The following is a 24750-nucleotide window of genomic DNA, read 5'->3' as shown; positions in this document are numbered from 1 at the left end:
ATCCCAAAAGCAAAAACTCCTTCCATTTAAAACCCTGCTCAATGTGAATAAAACCAACAGCCTCTCGCTGAAACAGTGCATTTTTTGCCAGATGTTTTGAATGGCCATTTCCCCTCCCCCCCCTCCGGGGGGGAAATGGCTATATTAAGCTCCAATACTTCAGGGAAACCTTATTTTAGCCTATGTAAACATATGCAAACCTTTATATTGCAAGAAAAGTGACACAAAGTGGTGGTTTGGATTTGCATCTTTGGTTGGCAGTATATACCGAACCCTTTTGTATACATTGTAGTATTGCCACATTGTTTGAGTACTAGAAGGCATAGAAGGCAGTAAAACATATAAATAATGAACCGTGAATGAATAAACATAATATTGGTTAATTATTTATGAAATAATACATAGTGCATTTAAGATAGACACTCAAGTCCTGACAATACCATACTGTCTGCAAATACATGAGTACAAAGTACATAGTGGATCCCCTCATGTGATCCTAATGGCTTAGACCATGAACTATAACAAGGAGGATCGAGCCCACTGATAGACTGGTGATGCCAACTTGCATTTTCCTCCGACTATAAAAAATGCAGGCCTGTCATAGTGTGTTGAAAGAAACGCTCGTAGTCCTCCACACCTGCCATAAATGGCCTCCTCTACATACTGGCTAGGGTATAGGTCATTGTACTTATAAGAACCAACCACTGAGCCATTGTGACTTGATGCTGTTGCCAGCATGTACGGCTGGTGGGCTGGGTAGGAGAAGAGGTTGTCCACAAAGGACGATCCAATTTGTGACTGTGAGTGGTATATTCAAATGCATTGGGAATGGATGAATGGGATGTATGCTCCCCCATGCCAGTGAAATGACCATCGCTACCACCACATGCACTGAACTTCGACCGGTTGCTCTCTTCGGCAAGCGTGCCCACTTCCTCTACTCTCCCTTATACTCAATTCACCAACAGTTCTAAACAAGCTATCAATGTCCAGCCTGCTCATCTAGTTGGAACTGGCGATAAGGCCCTCTCGTGTAGCCTACAAATGAGGAGGTTGGACGTGCACCGCAGTCCGTAGCCTATGTGGGGTGATCAAATTGGCTCTCCCCAGTGAATTGAATCGGCTCTGGGTTTGGGTCCTGCTCCTCCTCTGCCTGGTCATCCTCTTAAAGGGAAGCATATCTATCACCACCTCCATCACCACTATCATCATCGTCGCCGCCATCATTTCCATGAATATACGGTGCGATGTGCAAGTGTGACCACTAGAATGGGACCAGTCAGGCTCCTCATCATCCCTGCCAGTTGTGGGCTCAAACGGTCGAGATGCCTGTGAGTGTATGTGACCCTTTGAAGCCATAAAGTTCTCCACATCAGCACCCATCTGTTTGGCTATCTTGGGGTTAGGCCTACCCCCAGCATGATCAATATTCAATCATTGGCTCACCTTGATCCCTCACCCACGCTGATGTAGATTCTCATGCTGACCCAATGCATGGGCTTCACTATCGATGAAGAAGAACAGGCTGCAGCCGTGCTGATCGAGCGAGCTTCATACTGGCCCAGTTTTGTGTCTTTTCTGGTTCAGTTTTGCAGCAGAAGAACCACCCCAGTTGGGCCATCGAACCAGCTACATTTCCTCTTTATTGTCTTCTAGAAGGCCATCGACAACAGCAATCGATGGAGGAGTCCAGCAGCTTCCAGTAACTTGTGTTACTGTTCACGTGAACAGTAAGTCAGTACTATGTGAACTGTATTTTTGGCTTTTGTTTTCTTATGGTTTGACTTGGTCAACCATGGTTGTGAGTGAAGATCAAGTCTTTTAGAAGAGTCCTTATTGTTCTATGTTAGTTGCTTAGTAGACAAGTTAGTAGTTAGTAGTCTAAGCTATCTAGTTTCTTACCTTCTATTTTGTAATCTGAACTTACTCCTATATAAGAGGAGCTGCTGTAATCAATTAAAAAAAGTTAATGAAGTTTATTTGAGATGGCTTATGCTGTTTTGTTGTGGGATACAGTCGGGTGAGATGCCCAAAACCTAACCTTCTCTTCCCCTCTTCTCATTTTGATATAGGCTCTGCCAGATTAAGTGTGCATGGATATTTTTAAAATTTTCAGCAAGTGGTTTTAATGGTAAGTGATATTGTTATGCTTATGCATATATTAACTTTGGATGCTTTGTTTTAATTTCACCTGTTGTGCTTAATCAATTATATCTTCATCTTCTGGTTATGCTCTAAGTTCTGTTATTCATTCAGTTGGTTTTTTGCTGATCAGTGTGAGCGATACGCTTTTCTTTGTCTTTCCTAAGGAAAAATGAGCTCCATCAGGTTGCCCTGCAAGCTTCAAACATTGCGGACTTAATTGAGGTTTTCCGGGCTTCACTATCAGTTATGTGTAAGCAATGGTCAGATGCAATGCATACGTTTCATGAGAAGTTTGACCCTCTAGCTTCTCTGATTGTTGACCATGGTAGCTACTACTATCTTAAAAGCGTAATCAAATAACAATTTAGTTGTAACAGATTCTTAATTTCATGTTTATGTTTGCTGTTTTCTTCATTTCATTCACAGGACTTGACTCCTCCCCCCAAGAGGAGTTCCTAAGCCTTCTTGGTGGTGCTCGGACAAGTCCACCTATTCATCAGTTTCTAGTCAACTCTCTTGGTGAAGTGGTATGACAAACCTTCTCGGTTTATTTATGGCTACTAACTGAAGCCCTTTTTATTTATTACTATTCTCTTAAATTTTTTGATTCTCACCACGAAGGGACTCAAGCGAGTGGCAAAGGCTATCCATAACGCTGGGAAAGAGCTTCATCTTGTTGTCCAGGAGAACCTTCAGGTGCATACTCAGATTCTTTCCCTTAGGCACCGTCTATTTCGAATTAAAGTTTAGGAAGGGGAAATGAACTCAAAACAAAATGAATCATCATTGAAAGATGAAAGATAAAATGTTATAGGTGAAAGTAAGAGGTAAGAGGCATAACCCAGCAAGTCATGAAAATCTCAGCTAAATGGGATCGGCTACATGGATCCTTGCTCTCCAATGGGCTCTATCCGAGGTCATACTTGGTATAAGACCCAAACCTTGCACGTCATTTCTCACAACTTCTCCTATGGTCATGTCAGGCCTGCCCCTAGCTCTTTTAGCTCCTTCAATCGAAATCATATCATTCCTCCTTACTGGGGTGTCCCTAGGTCTTCATTAAACATGACCGTATCACCTCAAACGACTTGCTCGAAGCTTGTCATTGATCAGGGCAACTCCCAAATTATATATTCATTCCTTACTTTATCCTTTCTAGTTTTGCCGCACATCCATCTTAATATCCTCATCTGATATCTCTGCTAGACTGCTGCTCATAGCTTCGCAATATGACACTTCTTAACTGCCTAACATTCCGCTCCATACATCATAACTGGTCGTACAAAAGTCTTGTAGAACTTTACTTTGAGCTTTAGTGGGATACGTCGGTCACACAATGCTTCGGTTGCACCTCTCCACTTCATCCAACCTTCTTTATGAAATATCATCCTCTATTTCTCCCTCTTTATTTATAATTGATCCCAGGCTCTAGAAGAATCACTTTGCTGTATCTCTCTTTCCTCAATTCTTACTATGTCATTATCCATCATGGTGTGACTAAAATTACTCGCATATACTCCATCTTCGTTCTACTAATCTTGAAGCCTCTTGTTTCTAGGGTTTATCATGTCTCTGACTGGGTGGAGTATCAAAATTGTAGCCAGAGAAGTTATTTCAATGGCTGTGTCCAAAATGCCTATACGAATGGTTGATTGAAGCTCTTGCTGCAGTTGCTTTTATTTACTGTTGATCATCCTTTTCTGGTTCTTCCCTGCACAGAAAGGTCAGATTATCACCCTTCTGTTTGTATCCTGCGATACCCTATTTTCTCGATTATTACCAGTCTGCTATTTCTCTCCATAACTTCCAATTGACCAATTTATTTGCTCTCAAATGGCATATATAGCTTTCTGATTGTAGTCTCCGTTAATTTTTGCTATTAAACCACCAAGCTTCAGTCTGGTTTCATCAAGTTACAACTTACAGCTACCCACCTCTGTTTTGTTTCTAACTTCACTGGCTCACAGCAGACCTGTTGCACCCCTGTGCTTCTTAAATCCCAAACCTGGTCGGTTCCTATTGGTTGTGGACTGAAGTCTTACAGGTTCCCTGTTTTGTGGGCTTCTAAAGTTGCGGATTTCTGAGTGTTCAAATCTATTTGCAGTTAGGTACAGATCTAGGTTGGGTTTGGTAAAGTGCCAGATTAATCGAATTTTCTTTTAGATCTACACTAATTCTCTGAGTTTTAACATAATTCGTCTTTATTCCTTCTCTTTGACAGACCTGTTATTAGGTCCTTTTCCTTTACATCCTAATTGTTCCTTTAATTACAGAATTGCCTATGCCTTGTCCATTTATCCCATAGTTTTGAAAATCATCAATGAACTGCCAAGAGGGTTTCAAATCCCTAATTCTTTAATTTATTTTTTAACGTTTATGGGCTGCCACCAATCCTTGATTTTGGTAAGTGAACAATAGATTTTCTTATTGAGGTATATGGTATGCTGGCATAGTAGCTCAATTGATTTACTGTTGCTGATAGAAGAATTGATGCTCTTAATTATCCATTTTGTAGCCTGCTGCAGAAATTATTGCATTTAGAATTGGAGAACTGAGAGGCCTTTCAAGATGGCGTGCACGCTATCAGGGTGTTGGCCTGGATGAAAATCTGATTGACAATGCAACAGAAAAAGCAGGAATGTTGCTTGTCCAAGTTGAACGATTTATGGGGGTGTTGGCAACTGTGTTGTATCAGGTATTGGGAATTTCATGCTGCTCTTTTAGCTTATCAAGAAATCTAGATGGAAGAAAAACCCCAATTCTTTGCCGATAGAACTTTATGATTGTTGTATACGTTAGTTAGGGTTATCGGGTTCTACCCAATAAGTGTTTAAGTTTTGTTCTTAAAAAATATGAAGGATTTTAAGGTAATGCTTTGAAATTTTTTGTGTCAATTGTGGTTAGCAATGGCTCTTTTCCCCTCTTGTTTTTCCTTTTTGGTCTGGTTTTATTTCTTCTATATAGGCTAACTATGCATATAGGAATCTATGATTCTACATGCTTTCTATTTTTGAAATCAGAGGAAAGGTTGCTTAATTTTCTGTTTTGTATAAAATTATGAAAGTTAGCATTGTTGTATTCCTTGCATATAACTAGGAAATTTCTTTGAGAAACACAATTACATTTGAGAAACACAATTATATATTTGCCTCTAACTTAAAACAAAAGGAAAAAGAAAAGAGGACATATCTCCCTGGTTACTATAAACCATCTCCATACATTGTATAGCCAATCATGTCCATCTAGTAGGATCCCAAGAAGCTCCTACATCAGGTTTGTAGAACCAAGAAGCTCCATACATTGTATAGCCAATCTCATTACTTCTTTCATTATTTCTGTCTTTTCTATAATTGTTAAACTTTAGATCTATAGTATAGGAAAGATTTATCTCTTTTCCTCTATGATGTAGATCAAATGAGGTTCTAGAACAAGTATTCATGCCAGAACAAGCCCAAATCTATGTCTAATGTGTTAAATTTAAATAAGTAGCACAATGGATCATATGGACCATAAGCTTAGTATTTTTTATGTTTTTTTTTTTAATAATAATAATAATAATAATTATAATAATTATTATTTTAATAGGCTTATTTTGACAACCCATATATATATATATATATATTTGAAGGATAAATGGTCTATACGGATTTAACCAGTTAGTTACATCTAATCGTCTAAAGTTGTGGAGTCTTGGGGATCTCAAAGGTTAGATTCATTGTTAGTTGTGAAGGACCATGAAATGTAAGCGATGAGGACTTCATATGGGGATTTGTGTCTAGCTTTATTGGTGTCAAAATTGGTATGCACTAATGTTGTAAGCATTGTTTAAAGTATCGGAACATATTGTACCCTATCGGTATTGGCCCGTACCGATCCGATTTATGGAAATTTTAAAATCCTTTTGTATTGATATGATATGTATCGTACGATACATATTGATACGCACCAATACACATCGATACATACTAATACATAGCAATACGTACCGATACCAAGGTTCAAGGTATCGGGTTTCGACCCTTGTGGAGACCAAAATTTTGGTCGAAACTTGGGAAATTTCGAGGAAACCAGGGAATTTTTCTCGGTTGGGTGGAAACTCTGGTTTCAACCACTCAAAATGTGTTTTTTGGCCTGTATTTTTTGTATGCATCCTATTTTAGACATTTCTAACTCATTCACATATTTAGTTTCATAGAAAAAACACAAAGTCATATTTGTGGGTGAACCAAAAATTTGGTAATGTACGTTGAGTTGTTGACTGAAAGTCTGAAACTATACTACATAAGTACATAGTCTACAATCTACATAAGTCCATAAATACATAATACAAAGGATTCAAAATAATAATAATATTACATCATAATGAGTTATCTCTCAACACTCAACACTTAACACTCAAAAGTCAATTCCAAGTAGAGTGTCTAGGTGGTTCCACACTTCCAGTCCACGAGCTGTGTACCAATGCATATGTCGTAGTCGCTCCTCTCAATGCACCACATATGCGTCCCGTGACATGTTTTGGGCCCAATTGTTTTGGTAGTCCATCATTGCCCATCTATAAGATGCATCATCAACATCAGTGAGGTATCCTGGCCTACGGATTGGCTTAGTCACACTAATAGGATGTGGATATGGCACACAATGTTGGGATGGATAACCAACGATATTGTCAACAAAAGATGACCCACCACCTGAACTGCCCTCCTATCCAAATGAGGTAAAAGATCCACCATATTGTCCATACCCACCACCATATCCAAATGAACCAGTGCTCTCGAAGGATGGTCCATTGGCGTATACACCATACAATGGATATCCATAATGCGATGCTGTTCCGGCACTCTCAAATCCACTATCACCATTTGGTCCAAGCTGCCTTCCTTAGCTATATTTTGCAAGATCCAAGCTTAGATTGAAGTTTTTTGGGCATAAGGGGGAAATCTTGAGTGTTTCCCCAATTTCCCACTTCACAGAGAAGAAAATAAGGGGAGAGGGTTGAATTTTTGAGAATAGAAGACTTGGTTTCCGTTAAAAGCATATTATATGAGGGTTGGTTCCACCTAGAGGGTCGAACCAATTGTTTCTGTCGAAATTTCCCACATACCGAAATGTGGGAATTTTCGTTGAAATATGTCGAAACATGTGACTTTAAAAAGTCGGTTATATGGTATTTGGCTGTTGCGATACCGTCGAAATGTGTGAACTTTCGATGGTATCGGTCGACTTCTTGAACCATGATCGATACTCTATAGAAAATAAAAAATTGAGGTGAAATGTACATTTCGGTATGTATAGATACATACCGATACGGTGTGCTACGGTCATATAATGGCCAAGATGGGTTATTTCTCAGCAAAACACGATTTTTTGAGAGGGGTTTTTGTTCTAAAGTTGCTGCCAACCATTTTTCTCTCTAACTAAGTGGAAATCAAGGTTGGGAGCAAGGATTTTATACCCATAAACAATTTCAAACCTTGTATTCTCCATGTGATACTCTCCGTTTTAGTCTTTATGCATAATACACGTTATATATAGTTTTTTTTTTTTTTTTTTTTTAAGATTTTTTAATATGCAAAAGTTTATAAAAAAGTATTTCCTATCCATATGTGCGTATCTCTTGCATATCTTAACGCATCTCCAATACGGCATGATACCCTCTGATACGTATCTTAATTGTGGCCGACCGATACCGATACTTTAATCCTTGGTTGTATGAGAATTATTTGCTGGAAATGTAGTCATTAGGGAGTTATTTCTCTTTCTCTTTCTCTTTTCCAGGGTTTAAGAAAAGACTGTATTTTGAGATGGAAGACAATGAATGATTTTGGAACTTGTGAGGTTTTCTCACATTCTTTGCAAACCTTGGAGTGAATCCGAGTTGTGTGAAGCCAATCCCTCTATCTCTTCCCCAACTCTTCCCTCTTATGCTACCACCCTCTTCGTCTCCCCTATTCCTTCTACTAGTCCCAATTTTCCCACTTGTTGCCTTAAGTTATAACTTCAAACACGATGGGGATTCATCAATTAACAACAAGGAGGCACTGAGGACACATTCTTGGAGTTTGGTATTGACTTGGCACTTGATCATAACATTCCAATTCATGGGACAGCAAAGGAAGTTACTTCTATCATGTATCCTTTATTAAATTTCCATGAATCTTGAAATGAATTTTCCGCACTTGTATTTTGGAAATTTTTATCATTTATGGATGTTGTTGAATCTGATTTTCTGCATGTATGTTTTGAGTTTTGTATTAGTAAATCTTCCCAAACCCAAATTCACTTAATCCTTAAACTTGTATCAAATTTCCCAAATTGGTATCAGAGCGTGGTTCCAGCCCTTTATGTCCTCTTAAAGCTTTCCCATTTGATGTATGTCAACTTATAGTGGAGCCTAGTACCAACCTCACTCCCAAATAAGAACAATGAACTTAGGCTGTGTTTGGTAGCCAAGAGAAAAATGAAAAGAAATGAAAAGAAATGAAAAGAAAAAAGAATCTAGAATAGAGAAGAAAAGAAAAGAATAGAAAAGAAATGAAATGGTGAGAAAAAAAAAATGTATGTTTGGCTACCATTAGAAGAAAGAAAAGAAAAGAAAAGAAAAGTTTTTGTATTTTCTTATGTTTTCTTGTGTTTTTGGCGAGATTTTTTTTTGGTAGGAAAAGAAAACTTCACCATTCTCAAGGTGAATTTTGAAATTCAAAAAAGAATCTTCTCTTGGTTCAAGGCATGCCAAGCACAAAGAGAATTTCTTAAACTAAGAAAAAAGTACAATTTTTTGTACTTTTTTCTTTTCTTCTCTTGGTTACCAAACACAGCCTTAGATATTTTGGCTGAACAGTTGGGTCACATAAATGTCAGATTGGATGAGATCCAAAACCAGTTTGAGACCTAAGATATGCGTGAGAGCTCTTGAGGCTGCCTAAGGAGTAGTATGTTCCTAGAGATAAGGATAATGACATTCAGCGAGAGGATGTTAAAAGACGGGATGAAACTTAAAAGAGTGAAGCCTAATGACCAGCCACGTCAATTTGTGTGTAGAAAGCCCTATAAACAGCATAAGTTTCCCCACTCACCAAGAGGTCCAACGCCATCATTATGATGGGGATGAAGAAGAATGGGAAATGCTTGATGGAATGTCTAACATGCAATTGCAATATAGGGGCCATAGGGCTGGTGACATAACAAATAAAGTGAAGATTGATTCTCCCTCATCTGATGGAAGATTTGATCCAAAAGTCTTCTTGGATTGCTTTCAGACTTGGACCACTACTTTGAGTGGTATGACATGATTGACACTCAACACATAAGGGTCACCAAAATGAAGCTTAGGGGGCATGCCAAATTGTATTGCATGAGTGTGGAGTGTCATATTCTAAGAATGAGACATGAACCTATATAATATTGGGCCGAAATGAAAGAAAAATTGAAAGAAAATATCTCCCAATATGGTATAGAGATCTGATGTTGGAGCAAATAATTACTCTTCGGCAGGGTAGCATATCAGTTGCCATGTACATGAGTAAGTATGATGAATTAAGTATATGACTGAAGCTGCTTACCTCCTAAGGAAACTTATTGAAGTATTTGGAGCTCACAAAAAGGATTTCCATATGGTCTTCATTGACCTACAGAAGGCCTATGACAAAGTATCAAGAGAGCTTATTTGGCATGTCCTAAAGAAAAGAAGGGGCATGAATAACTACGTGGATATAATTAAGGACATGTATGAGGGAGTGGTGACGAGTGTCGAAACGAGTGAGGGTCAAAGTAATGAATTCCCAAATATAATTGGGTACACCAAGGATCAGGTGTTAGTCCTTAATTGTTTGCACTCAAAATGGATGATTTAACCAGGCACATTCAAGATCCAGTTCCGTAGTGTATGCTATTCGCTAATGATATTGTTTTGGTAGATGAAACATTGGAAGGGATTAATACTAAACTGGAGCTATGGGGATTAAGCTTGGAATCAAGAAGTTTTATGACAAGTATAAAGTATAATGAAGACAGAGTATATGAGATGCCCTTTCAGTCAAACTAGGGGAGGGGAGGGAGTGATGAGACTTGGGGAATGAGAGCTATCCAGAGTGATCGGTGACAAAAAAAAGTGATATAGAGGATGATGTTGCTCATAGAATTAAAGTGAGATGGATGAAATGGAGAGGTGCATCGAGAGTGCTATGTGACAAAAAAAATACCTATTAAACTCAAGGGAAAATTCTATAGGACGGTTATACGCCCAACTATGACATATGGAGCGTAGTGTTGGGTAGTCAAGAAAAGTGATTTGAATAAACTGAGTGTAATAGAGATGAAAATGTTGAGAGGGTTGTGGCAAGACTAGGAGAGATAGAGTAAGGAATGAGGGTATTTAAAAAACCAGTTGCGAGTTGCACCAATCCAGGACAAGCTCCATGAGAGCCGGTTGAGATGGTATGGCCGTGTGCAACGGAGACCTATGGATGCCCCAGTAAGGAAGAGTGACCTGATTCAGTTGGAGGGAACCAGAAGAGGTAGGGGCAGGCCTAAATGACTATTGAAGAAGTGCTAAGAAAAGATATGCATATGTTAGTGCTCAATTCGAGTATGAATAGGGATAGAATTTTATTCTTTTTTTTTTTTCATATCCGATCCATGTAGCCGACCCTATTTAGTTGGGATAAGGTTATGATTATTGTTTTGTGATGTGAATGAGGATCCCAAAGTGACTCTTTCTTGCTTTTATATTAGTCTTATGCCTAAAATAAGAAAGGAGATGATTTCACACCTTGTGGATTCAATTGAGCATACATTCCAGTTGGCATTGGAATTAGTACAATACATTAGACAACCATTCACTAGGACACATGGTTCCCAATTTGCAAAGTTTTCTTCAAATAAATTACCGATAGTGAGTGGGTACCTAAGTTTGTCCATTTTGCACCTAATGCGCCTGGAAATGATCCACTACAGAGAGTTCCAAGGGCAGTAACAAACTTGTATGCTGTTGTTGTAATGGCACTGAGCATTATGCTTATCAATGCCCAACCTGCAATCTCTGATATAGAACCAATGAGTGTGAAGAAGAGTTAGAACATGCTGAAGAAGAATGTGTGCATGTTCCTGAAGAAGGGGGCAGTGATGAAGAGGCCCAAGAGTTTGGAGAGATTACAGCCTGTATGAATGTTGTGAGGTGTATGTTCACTCAACCAAAGAATAAGGATGATGGCGAAGCAAACAGAGGCATACATCTTTTGTTGTTGATTATTTTTTGTGGTATTGGTGTGGGGTATACTGTAAATACCTTTGATATAGTGAATTTCCCAGCCCAAACTATACATTATTGTTATTGTTGATGGTGATGGTGGTGGTATTCCTATGCTTTGAATGCCTCTGCAGTGGTACTCTGAAATGGGAATTTGACTCGTTCACCAACTGTGACAATATTCATGTCTCAACCCTCCTGCTGTCTTTGTTTCAGTTTCAGAATTTCTTCACTTGGCTGACAAAATGTGTAAAGCTGTTAATGTCAGAGCTAAAGCTGCTAATGACAGAGCCAAGTGATCAACTTCCACCATATAATAGGTTTGGTGTCAAATACCTGTCTTGTAAACTACTTGCAGATTGTTGTTATTTATAGCATTTGTAATTTCATTTCTGGTCTTTCCAGTGAACTTGTGGTTATATTCTTGAAGTTTCTTTATGACCGAGATCCTGTGAGGCAATTGTTGGAACCTTCTGAAGTTGATCACGGTGTTGAAATTGACATGTAAGTTCTGTTTTCTGAATTCATTGTTTGAATCAAGTTACGTGCCATCTACCATGTTATTGCCGAATTTTCATTGTTTTCTGACACCTCTCCTTTGGCTAACCAGTTTTGCACAAAATTATTTGGCCGTCACTGAATGAATTTCAAAATTATCTTACAAAGTTTTGAAGTTACATTTTTGTACTGGCCTTGAATAGGTAGTTTAGGAGTTGGTATTTCTGACAAGAAGTTTCATTTTGGGTGGAAGCCAAATTTAAACTTTACTTATATTTTAATTCAATGTTTTGTCAGAGTACTTGGTTGAGGCATCATGTGAGTTTTGGTTGATTTAAAATAGTAAATTTATCGTACACAATGTTGCAGTTGAAATGTGGAAACACTTCAACTGATGCTTATTTTCTGAATTGGTTGTAAAACCCTTTACTTTTCTTCTTCAGTCTATTTTTCCAATTTATAAATAAGGTTTAGGGTGGAAAGCAGTGAAGAAGGATTAACTAATTGGGAGGCTACTGAGTCTACCGAACAATCCTGATCCAAATTGGGCTTGGTTAATCCAAGCGACGACTCACTAATCCTGTTAGAACTAACTCGGATTGACCTTGGCCCAATCCCGATCCCAATCCCAATCCCAATCCCAATCCCAGTCTGGACTGGGCAATCCTTAAAATCTTGTTGGCGAATCCTTTCTTGCCTTTCAAGTTAAAATCGTCTTGTTGCTTGTGGATCTGAATTTTTTGGTCATTTCTTCATTTTATTAACTCTAAGTGGATGTGCACTCGTGTGTTTGAAACCAAGCATTTAATTGAAACATGTTTGAACTTGATATTTAAAAGGCCTAAGAAATCTATGTGGGCAAATTTTTTTGGGTCAAATATAAACAGTGTACTTCTTCCAAATTTGTTTGGACAGGGGAAAATGCTGTATTAAATGTCCAGCAAAAAGAAAAGAAAAAAAAAACCCACTGTTCAGATGGCTAGTGAACATCATGCTAATTAGATGCCTTTGAAATCAATTTTTGCAGACGCTTAGTAATTGTTTATCATGTATTGCATGGGTTATTACTTAGTAAACTGTTTAATTAGTTTCGGCTAAGGATTTTGAGATGATTCATAGGGAATGCTAAATCACTACCATGGGATGTGCTATGGCTGAGCTAATGGAAATTGATTTGATTAAAGTTTGATTAAAGTATGCACTTTTCATGGTTTCTTGTTAATTTGTAAACCATGTTGGACTCTACTATTTTGCAGGGATACAATGCAAAGACTAAAAGAATTAGTTCAGTTTGGAGGATTTTCAGATACTAAATTCTTGCAAAGAACATTAGTCAAAGAATTTGAGCAGATGGAATATTGGTAATCTTTCTTGTCTTCCCTTTCTATCCTCCTCCCCTTATAAGATGAGAAGGGCATGCTTTGGAGATGTGATGCAATGAGCTAACGAAACATCTTTAGTTATGCCGCTTTTCAGATTAATATGTACTTGTGCAGTGTCAGTTACTTGTAATGAAGCCGATCATCCAAAAATTTATAGACCAAGAAGAACGGTTAATAAGTCATTCTTTTCTCTTTTCTTGTTTTTCTGTAAGATGATAACTTGCTCATGCGATAATTTTAATATCCTAGGAGTTGAGGAACAAGATCAGTTTGGTAAGATTAGATACTTGCAGACTAATGTTATTTCAATTTTGAATAGCTGGCTTATAAATATTCTATCTTTCTTTTCTCTTTTATAGGATGACCATGACATGCTTATGCAATGTTCAGTGATTGTTATATACCTCTGTAATTGTGCTAAAGGATTGTTGTTTTCTTACAAAATGGAGGGTTTTTGTCTATCTTGTGCCTCAATACTGCTTTTTCCAGAGGACTGTTTTGTCTTTTACAGAATTAAGCAGGTATTGAAGTCAATGCTAAAATTGTAGAGATGGACAAGGGATGGTTTAGTGGAACTTCTGACGCACATAATCATTATGATTTGTTTCCTTTGATTTGGTTATTATTTATTAACATCATTTTGTGGTTCGTTTATAATTTCTTGGGGGTAGTACAGTCTGATGTACTTGTTATGTATTTCAAATGTGCTTTATTCCTAAGTTCGAAAACATGAAGATTTCTTAGTGATTGAACTGATCCATGGGCATACTTTTGTAGATTATTGGAACCCGTTTTAATATTGTAGAATCTGTATTGCTTGTCAACTTCGATATATCCCAAATTTTCATGCATGCTGGCATAAATTCTGAATTCCTTTTTTCATGGTCAATGATTTCAGTTTCAAGGAGGCTTTCCAAATGCCCTTCACTACGATTTCCAAAAAGATACTCTGTGAGGATTTGTTGCCCCTGTGTCCTCTTCCATCATCATCCACATCTGATTCTTTGAACATCCCGACCTCAATATCATACTACAAGGTACTTATTGTCCTATATACCTTGATCCCTAATGTTGAAATTCTAGTTACACTGAATACAACAATTAATTTGATTTGCTTGTATGCTATGATACTTCTGTGGGTCTTTGCGTTTAAAATTTTGGGCCAGCATTTTCTAGAAATTCCTTTTTTTGCATATGCCCTTGTTTACAAGTATGAAATACCACATTGTAGCTCAAGTCTTGCTGGTGCGGTATATCAATTTATTTTATTTTATTATTATTATTATTATTTTTTTTAATTTATGTATAGTTTATGCCTCAACTTAGATGATTCAATTTTTCTGTAGGATGTCTTGCCTGAGGCTTCAACTTGTGCATCATACCAACGACAACTTGTGGACTACATTTGTTTTAGAATACCTGATGACTCTTTCATAGATATGCCGAATTGTCTAGCCATAACAAGGGGTTTTATGTGTGGCTCTATTGGTTCAAAGAAGGGTTACACTTCATTGGAGGCAGTGTTGTTACATGTTCCAGATGGTTACCACTGTGTTGATGTGTCTCTGTACAAAGTAATGATTCTGGCATCCCACATGCATTCCACTGTTTTCTATGTTTTCCATCTCTTACAGATTAATTGTATTGGACAGGAAAACCAAATTATTCTATTATTAAATGAAACCACTGCCATTTCTGAAAGCCCTGAAAATGCACGGATGATGATGTTTCAAGCAAGTGGCCTTCCATTTGTCTCTATTTCAGTCTCATCTAATGCAAATCACTGGAGATTGAATGAATTGAAGGTATTATTGGTAATCCTTTTTTTTTTTTTTTTTTTTGGTTTCTCTCTTGCACTGTTGAATTTTTTGTTATTATATGGCAAACGTCATCTTAAACCGCATGTAGTTCTGGACTTGATACCATACCTCTGAATTTCGATCAGCTATATCATACCTTGGTTTCTGCATGCTATTAAAGACAGATCTGTTCTTGCTGCTGCTTTTTCTCCAAGTGTTTTAAACCTAGCTCATTCATTTACCCATTTTAGTGACCAGGTGGCCAGTTGACCCAAGACCCCACTTGTTCACTCCAGAAATTAATTGAATCTTTCGAACAAGACAAGTGACTGGGGGTTGGTATGTCAACCCACCCTTCTGATGACTGATTGGCAACTCAACTGGATCATCCTGGATTTTTCATCCATGTTTTGGAACAATGGCTTTTAGGCCTTGGAACCAGAAATTCACAAGTCACAACTGTCATTCATAATTTTCATCCTTTGAGTGACATATTGTGTATTGCCTGGAAATAATATAGATGTAGCGGCTGTCTGGTTAATTGATCTTATCCTCCTGCTTCTCTCATTTTGCTTTGTGCAACTTTATGTATGTGCGTTTGTATTGTTTTTTAAGGGCGTACCCAGTGCCAAAGGCTCCTGCCACTGCAGGGTCTGGGGAGGGTCATAATGTACGCAGCCTTACCCCTGCTTCACATTTGTATTATTTTGTACTGGGATTGTATTTCTTATTAGATTAATTTCTTTCCTCTTTGCTCTATGTTTTCCTAGCGGTTCTTTTTCTTTGAGATTCACTGGTGGTTGCTTACAAGTCTACTTTACTTTTAGGAATGTGTCATGAACTTGGAACTGGAGAGTGAAAAGAACCGTTGTATTCCTCACTCTGTAACTGCGCCATTGGCCGTTAGTGGTGAGCATTTCTTTTTTTTCTTTTTCCTGATCTTCTTGCTTCATTCAAGATTCTACTATATTTTCTGGAAGTTATACTTATTTGGGGATAGCCATTCACTCAAATCGATAATGAATACTTTTGTTTATGGGAACTCGGCATCATTTGAGCCTGTTCATGCAAGTTAACATGACCCAATAAATCTGATCTTTCAATCGCAATATAGGTTTTAACCTTGCCATTTGACCTGGGTTCTGCACCAAATTTATATTTTGATTCATATAGGACTGCAGGAGAATCTACTTGGCCTTAAAAAATAGTCGTTTTGGAATCTGAAACCAAATCCTTGGAGTTCAGACTGAAGGGATTAAATGGTTTTCTGAAAAATGAATTTTCACATTCTGAAAACTAGTGAACTGAAGTGGTAAATAGAACTTGACCAAAAAAAAAAGAAAAGAGAAGTGGTAAATAGTACTATCAGTAAATGATTAGAATGAGTCTGACAAAATCGTAGAAGGAATCTTAGAAGGCTCATAATCATAGTCTGTGATTGGAGAGTTTCATTTTTTTTCAGCAGGTGGTGGTTATTTTCGAATGTGGGTACAGTCAGGACCAGGAAGTAGGCCTTGAAGGATCAAGATCTTGGTTTTTGTAATTGAGGTCTTAAGGAGTGATTTGGATGATTGTCGTTCTTTAGAAACAGAATGGCTGATTGGTTCCAGATATGCAGAAAATTAAACGACATTGAAGTAGAACAAAGTAGGATCTAGGTAGCGGTTTTCTGATTTGAGAAATACGTCAGAGTTGATAGGCCGCAGTTTTGGGATGAATTTGGGGTTAACGAAAGAATCTTTTGAGGAGGGGCTTTAATGGAGGAAGGGATTCTCGTGGTGCAGAGAGCCGTGTATTCACCAACTCACAAATGTTTCCTTTCTTCCATTCTTCACCACCCCATTAACATCTCTTCAATTATGGCTGAATCTCCACTCCACAAAGGGAAGGAACTCTGTCCACCTCCAGTCCTGCTGATGCAGGTGCACAGCCTTGGACTGATCCAAACTCATTTGGGTATCCAGATAAAGATGAACCGGATCCATATTTGAGTCCTTGGTCTAGTAGGATTTTAGTAGCATATATATATATATATATTTTAATTTGGGAATAATATTTTAATTTTAGGTAGTTGAATACATAGGACTAGAGTTTGCTTACTTGTTTCCTAATTTGAGTTTATTCCTTAGTAGAGTAGGTTTCTATTTGGTTTCTATTTTTGAGATGGTTTGTCTCCTATGAGTATGTAACCGATGGACAAGTATTAGACAGAGAAGAAAGATGAATTGAGATTGGTTTTGGTGAAGAGCCTGCGGGCCAGCCTGTGTGTGCGATTCTTTTCTCTTGTGCGATCCCCTCTCCCCTGCAACTGAGACCTAAATCAGGGATTTCTTCCCTTCCCCTACCAGCCCTCCACCACCTGCAGCACCCCCCTAGCAACTACTCTTCGATCTTCCTCTGCATTTGATGGTTGCAACCTCTCTGATTTGCAATTGTGGTGATATTCTAGATATTCTCCAATATATTGTCTGGTCGCTTGTTGAGCCCATGTCTTGTTGTATGTTTCATTGTTCTTGACTTTCTTGATGAGTTTTAATTAGAGTTTTAGCTACATCTTGTTAATCCTTTCTAGCATTCTGTAACTCCTTGGAATCAAAGCGACACTCAGCCTCCTCAAGCTTACATCAGGCATTCAATCTCCAATCTACACTTGGGGCTGCTCTCCCTTTCAATTGCGTTTAAAGTTTAGTTTCGTTAGGCCTGTTCTGTCCCATTTGATTGTACCGAAGGACAAGATGGGTTGCCTCCTAGCTGTTAGATAACCTAGAGGAGGTGAACAGGTTATCACTATTGGAATTGCTTCTTTTTGAAAATTAATTACCAATTTACGTGATATGATACGGAATAATAAACTTAATAGAAAACAAACACAATATATATACCAGATTAATAGTGGTCCAACCCTTCGAGTCTACAGCGTCTCCCCTCAAGAACACCTTTGAAGATTTCTTCTAGTATTTCCCTTTCAGTACAATAGGTGGGGAAATTTACCTTTACAAAACTCTTTCAAGGATAAGAGGATCCATACAAAATCTCTTCAAGAATGAGAGGGTCCTTGCAAGTAGCCTAAGGGCAGTCTAGACTAATGCAATTGCTCTATTCTAGAGTTCTAGCAACTTGGGCAAAATTAAATGAAGGGAAAATTTCTTTCACTCCCTTATACTTACCCTACATTTACTCTTAACTCCCCTACTCAACTTTCACATCTAATTCTCCCAAAAATGTAAACTCCTACTTCTTCTTCTCCTAATGCAAGAAAACTCACCAGTCACCATTGACCCGCCGCTGCAATTGTCTCACCTCTCCCCTCCATCCTAGTCCCCACCACGGCACCACACCTGCCCTCATCCGTCCTTGATAGAGGAGGCCTCCTCGGCAGAACAATTAGGGTGGTTTTGATGGGATAAGAGGCATCCGTGGCTTTGATGCCACGCTGCATTCTTAAGTAACCTTTCTCTCCCCAATTGGATCCCTGGAGTTCTTCACGATCCAATACTTGGTCCCCGTTCCATATCCTACAATCCTCACTCCATGGTCCAGTTCTGTCTTGCTGGGTCCAGTGAATACGCCTTGTTCATCAATCAACACCACTAAGTGCAAAAAATTAAGTTGACCCATCGCAGTTACTAGTTATTTAACTAAATTCTACTCTTGGATTTCTAGGAAATCGATTACAATAGATATATTACTTTCTCAGATTTAAGTTAAAATAAGAATGAAAAATTGAAAACTAGGAGATTGAAAAGAGGAGATTTCCCTTTTAACATATATAGGGTCATTAAATATGATTTTGAAGATGATTGAAACAATTTTTCTTTGGGAAAAAAATTTTCTGCATATAATCACCCAGTATAGACCAGTCATCCAGTTTTGGCAATGATAGGAAAGACCATGCTTCAACGCTGCTCAGTATCTCGGCAAGCGGAGTAACAACATTGACTTATTGTTACATGTTTTAGAAAGAGAATCGTCTTGGAGGATTGATGACATATACAGGAATGATAGGGTTTCGAAGACTGGTTTTCTTATTCTTTAGTTCCTGCGCCGGGGAGGTTGTTTGTCGACAAGAACGCACTTGCTCAAGGATTTATCCCCAGGAAAAAATCGGTCTCTTTTGTCGAACATTCTTGACTTGGAGTCAGGTTGTTGCGATTTCTTCTCCACTTCAGTTTTCGTCTCTCCAGCCATCTGGAAGAACTTGTTTTCTTTCATTGCAAGCTATTGAAATATTTCGACAAACGAGGCACTGTCATTGGATCTCATTCCAAATATTTGAGAGGGTTGCAACGGCAGGGACGGGGAGGAGGAGTAAGAACATGGGTCCCACTTCTGTAAGTAAAGGAGGGGTAATATGGGTATTTTAGAAAAAAACCAGGGGAGAATGAGAGGTGGGAGTTTACTTTTTTGGGGGAATCAAATGTGAAAGTTTGAGTAAATATAGGGTAAGTATAAGGGAGTGATAAAAATTTTCCCTTAAATAAATACAATTGGTATTAAGTGGAAGGGTGTTACCTATAATGTGAGTGAAAAATGACATGAAATGAATTAAAGCACTTCAATTCTCCTTTGTCCTTTAAGGCTTCTCTTGAAAGTAGAAAAGTAGAGAACACGTGGAGAACGAATGCTTGATATCGCCTCAATATGCACGAAATAAGAAAGATAACTTGATCTCATTGAAACATCGGTTTTCTTGAATTTATTGCCGAGTGCCCAAATAATTAATCTCAATGATAGAAATTGTGTACCATTTAATGAAGCACATTAATGGCTTTTATAGGCTTGATTAGGGTGTTAATAATGGTGATTAATTCAAGCTCTAACGGACACTTTTTAGGTGAAGTGGTTGACCTGTTGATCCAGCCAGTTGACCTGTTCAACTAGCCGTTGAGAGAGCCGTTAGAGGCTGATAGGGCCTATCGGACGCAGACCGGTTGGTTCGTCCGGCTGCATCCGGTCAACCGGATATCATCTAGCTACGCCTGCCGAAGATGAGGGCCCCCACAATTTTCCCAAGACTTAGGATAAATTTGTGGTAGTACCCATTTAAACCCAGAAAACCACACATGACCTTAACCGTTTTCAGTTTGGGCCAGCTTGTTATTGTAGAGATTTTATTTGGATCGAAATCTATCCCATTCTCGGAGATGAAACGGATGAGATAATGCACTTTACTTTGTCCAAATGGGCATTTCTTTAGACAAATAATTTATAATCTCTGGGAATTGCCAACGTGGTCTCCATAAATTAAAATGTAATCAAAGAATGCCTATATGAATTTTCGTATTTTTGAAATACTTGATTCATCAAGGACTGAAAAGTTGATGGGGGATTTGTAAGCTCGAATGGCATTACCAACAACTCGCAATGGCCATGGTGGGTTTGAAACACTATCTTTTGAGTATCCTTTGGAAAGACCTAGATATGGTATTAGCTTGAACGTAAATCAAGTTTTGAAAAGAATCGTGCACCGTTGAGGTCGTCTAGCATTTCATTATTCAACAGAATAGAGAATTTATCCTTGATGGTCAGCTTATTGAGTGTGTGGTAATCTACACACATTCTTCAAGAATCAAGACCCGTCATGCTTCTGGACTAGAATCACGGGAGATGAATAGGGACTGTTGTTGGGTCGGATGGTGCCTGATGTGAGCAATTCTGCTACTAACTGTTTGATTTCCCTCTTCTGGATATAAGGGTAGTGATAAGGCTTCACACAAATAGGACTGCCAGTCTTCAAACGAATCTGATGGTTATGTGACCTAGGTGGTGGCAACCCATTGCGTTATGAAAGAAATGTCTTGAAATGTGGAGAGAAGTTGTTGTAATTGGTTAGGGCAAATCTCGCACACAATAGGCTGCGTTGGCTTTGAAATGGAGAAAAATTGCAATAGTAACCCGTGATGGCTCTTCCTTGCTTCACGATTTGGGTCCCGCACAAGTTTATCTGCAGAGATAGGTATACCTCTTAAAATAACTACTTTACCTCCACGAGTGAACCTCATAGTCAACTTAGAGAAATCCCATATGATTGGTCCGAGTGTCTGCAACCAATAGGCTCCAAGCATAATTTCAGACCCACCTAATGATAGGAGGAAGAATTCGACCTTCACTGGAGTTCCTTGCAGAGTCATCATGACATTCGTACACTTTCCTAGACTTGTAATATTTTCATCCAATGCTACTATCACTTTGAACCGGCTTATTTCTGTGGGTTGTAGTCTCACTTTCTAGCTAGCTTCTCACTCATAAAATTATGAGTACTACCCAAATTTATTAAACTGTAATGGATAGGTGGTTAAGGTTCCTCCTTACTTGTAGTCTTTGGTGCTCGAACTCTGTAAATCGCATATAATGAAAATTTGGGTAGATTTGAGTCCTCCTTTGCCACTTCACCCTCGTCGTGCTACAAATTTCTTTATTTTCCTCTTCATAATAGTCGTCAATCAATAATAGTTTCTTGCATCGATGACCTGGGAGGAATTTCATTTTGTAGTTGAAGCATAGTCCATTGGCTCTTTTTTCTTGGGACTCGGAGTGAGTCCTCCACTTGACTAGAATGACAAAACCGACTCCTATAGGTTCCTTGTTTATTGGGACTCGTCGAACATCCATCGATGGTGTGACCCGTTGTAGAGAGATGTTGTGGGTCTCGTACAATCGGGCCTAACCGTTTGCTGCGAAGAGAGTAATGGGTCGTCTGGCTAAGATGTCGGCCTTGATATTGTCCTTCAACCCGCTAACAAAGTAGCTTACGTGCTAGGTTATCGGTAGGTGTCCAACCTTGGATAACAACTTCTTGAACCAAGCTGACTTGTTGCAGTTTTGCCAACTCGCTGAAGAGTTCCTGGACTTAGGTAGGTTTGAACCGGGCATGTAGGGCAGCACATAAGGCTTGCCATGTGGCCCATGCCCCCAGCACTGTATCTTGCTTGAAAAGCTGGTACCAAAGTTATGCATCCCCTTCTAGGTGGAAGGAGGCCAAAGCCACCTGCTCCTCTTCCAATGTCTAATGGAAGTTAAATAACTGCTCAACTCTATGCGTCCAACTTGTCGTATCTTCATCCCCAAACGATGAAAATCCAATTTGACTAATTTGGGTGCAAAACTTGTTTGTTTAGAGTTGGATAGCCATAAACTTGGAGGGTGAGCTCCTACGTTTTGAGTATATGCTCATGAATTTTCACCAACTTCGAAACACTGTTGGATGGTTGAGCATATAACCTTCGAATAACTCATTGAGTTTGTTGAGAAATGAGATCATGGATTCCTCCATAAAGCCAAACCTATCAAGTTACCCAATTTTACTTCCCTATTTTCTATCAGTGCCAGAGTTGTGTCCTTTGCTCAAACAAAAGATGGCAATAACGAGCAAGTTCAAGGGGAATTGCCAATGGTGCAAGACAAGAACGAGATGCTTCATACACATCCAAAGGCTATTGTAAATCAACTGATTTATAAACGAAGACCAGAGATTCTGATTCATTGGCAAGATTTTTCAGCAGCTGAGGCAACGTGGGAAGAGCTTTTGAAACTATGCAAATCTATTTTCTATATTTAGCCTTGAGGACAAGGTATTTTTTTACAGAGGAGCGGAATGACATATGCTTGGCTGGGATGCATGGGGGCATGCATGCAAGTATGTGGGAGTCCTAAGAAGATAGAATGTGTGGGGATTTAGTCGCTTAGTAAATAGGATTTTGTTAGGTGTTATTAACTGGGTGGTTAGATGTGATGACCCCACTTGAATCTTCAGCTAAGAGGCTGATCAATGGCTGTGTGGAGATAAAGCTGTGTTGTTATTACTATAAAACCCCGAAATTCATAGGGAAATATTCCTAGTGGTCCAATTACATTGTTGTTGCAGGGTGCTTTGGTTTTGTCTTGTGAATGTTGCTTTTGTTTCTGCTGGTGTTAACAGTCTGCTGTACCTTCCTTCGCTTAGCTTCACTAATAAATTCCTAGCTTATTCATGAAAAGGGAAAAATCCCAAGTTGATCTTGCCAGAATGACACTGGTGAGCATCAGTGATTCTAGGTCATGTTAGAATCTGTTTATTGATGGCATTTGGTGGCCACAAATGGGGGACCTTATCATTTTTAAAGTGAAGCTTCTTTCAGCCTGATGATTTGTTTCTTTCAAGTGAGCAAGATTCAGCCAGGCTGATCAATAACATCTGGAGGCCTAAACTAGAGGATTCTTTAACCATGTTTGCAGAAACTCCCAACACCACCCCCCCCAACCCCACACAGACACACAGAAGGGAAAAAAAAAAAAAAAAGAGGAAAAGAAAAAGAAAAATGTGCATAAATTTGAATATTTCTGACATAGATCATCTAAATTCTAAATTCCAGCTGAAATGTGAAAGGAATCCTTTTTTTTTTTCTCTTTTAAATGATGACTTCTTTTTATGTTTCTTGCAACTTCTGTATCAAATTAAGGGTGAATATATGTATACACATATTTATGGCAAGATGTTGTCAATACATGTAAGTCAAGTACATCAGAAAAAAAAGGTACATCAAAGAAGAAATTTAAGTGGGAAAAGAAATACTAAATTGAGACCACCTTTGGTTCATGAGCTGCCCCTGTTTTCAAATGAATCTAGGCATTTGTCTATGTACATACAGATGTAGCACTCCATGTTTGAAAAGGTGGGAAATCCACTGAAGGGACATTCTTATCAAAGATAACTGTAAAGAAACAATAACTTGCATGGTTCTTTTGAGAGGACAACTGGTAAACATGTAGGCTAAGGAAATCACAGCAACAAGGGTAATACTCTGCCAATTCATGTGTCTTTTAACATGATGCAACATCCATGAGGAATCAAAGTGGCACATTGTTTGAGCTTTAACTTAGAATTAAGTATTTTCTTTTCCAGGTGTTGTTTAATAGTTTAAATTACATTTTACAGCTTCAAGAGGTGTGGCTTGTGTTTTTGCTGCTCGGAAGCGTGCTTTGGTGTATATCCTGGATGAAGATGAAGATGAGACATCAGATATGGAATCACTGCCATTTTCGGCAGTTTGACCTTGTAAACATTGCAATGGTCTTGCAAGTAGTGTGGTTTCATGAAGCCTAGCTGCTGCCTTGTAAATGTTTTAATGATTCAATGAATTGTGTTGTTTCATGAGGGCCAACCGTTCATGTAATATTTATTTCAAACCCCTTCATTTGTGTTGGGGCAAAGTTAAACTTTTCTTCTATATTCCTTGAATGCAACATTTTAAAAGGCGATACTAATGGTAGTAGGAAGTACAGCTTCAAGAAAAAGGTGAAGGTTGAGGCTTCAGCCTTTCTGTGTCTTGTCATTATTGTATCAGGTATGTTTGTTATTTATTTATTTATTGAGGAGATTTTATTCCTGCTTTCTCAGACTAATGAAAGACTGATGATTTGCTTACAGAAACCCAAGGACAATTTAAGCTCCCCCTCTACTTTGGACGATTGGTATGTAAGTGGCCTCTTGAGGGAGTTCATGGGACTGAACCAACATGGGTGCTTCATTTATTCAAGTTCCCTTCCAGGTCTTTTATGTGTTGTTCAGTTGTTTGTTCCCTTTGGAACAACCATCTCTTTGTGACCATTCCTCACCTCATTCAGAGAGCACAATTGAATGGGATTAGTTAGATGTTTCAAGCAATCTCTGATTTCATAAAATTCAATTTATCTTCAAACA

General features: G+C 38.5%; 1 protein-coding gene across 3 annotated transcripts in view; it reads left to right on the top strand.

Moving 5' to 3' along the window:
• The window catches only part of LOC122079526 (anaphase-promoting complex subunit 4), a 39575-nt gene extending 14825 nt beyond the window's left edge, over positions 1 to 24750 (top strand). For all 3 annotated transcript variants that reach the window (XM_042646061.1, XM_042646060.1, XM_042646062.1), the window contains 13 exons: positions 2310 to 2470; positions 2572 to 2672; positions 2767 to 2841; positions 4661 to 4840; positions 11609 to 11712; positions 11798 to 11896; positions 13147 to 13251; positions 14171 to 14309; positions 14619 to 14846; positions 14925 to 15077; positions 15899 to 15980; positions 23986 to 24394; positions 24478 to 24750. In XM_042646061.1, the coding sequence (XP_042501995.1) occupies positions 2310 to 2470; positions 2572 to 2672; positions 2767 to 2841; positions 4661 to 4840; positions 11609 to 11712; positions 11798 to 11896; positions 13147 to 13251; positions 14171 to 14309; positions 14619 to 14846; positions 14925 to 15077; positions 15899 to 15980; positions 23986 to 24101 (1543 nt within the window). In that variant the 3' untranslated portion in view covers positions 24102 to 24394; positions 24478 to 24750. The remainder of the gene's footprint in view (positions 1 to 2309; positions 2471 to 2571; positions 2673 to 2766; positions 2842 to 4660; positions 4841 to 11608; positions 11713 to 11797; positions 11897 to 13146; positions 13252 to 14170; positions 14310 to 14618; positions 14847 to 14924; positions 15078 to 15898; positions 15981 to 23985; positions 24395 to 24477) is intronic.

Source organism: Macadamia integrifolia, chromosome 5 (genome assembly GCF_013358625.1).
Source record: "Macadamia integrifolia cultivar HAES 741 chromosome 5, SCU_Mint_v3, whole genome shotgun sequence".
In the NCBI taxonomy this organism is placed as follows: Eukaryota; Viridiplantae; Streptophyta; class Magnoliopsida; order Proteales; family Proteaceae; genus Macadamia; species Macadamia integrifolia.
Note: the sequence above shows the minus strand (reverse complement) of the source record. Positions and strands in the feature narration are given on the sequence as shown.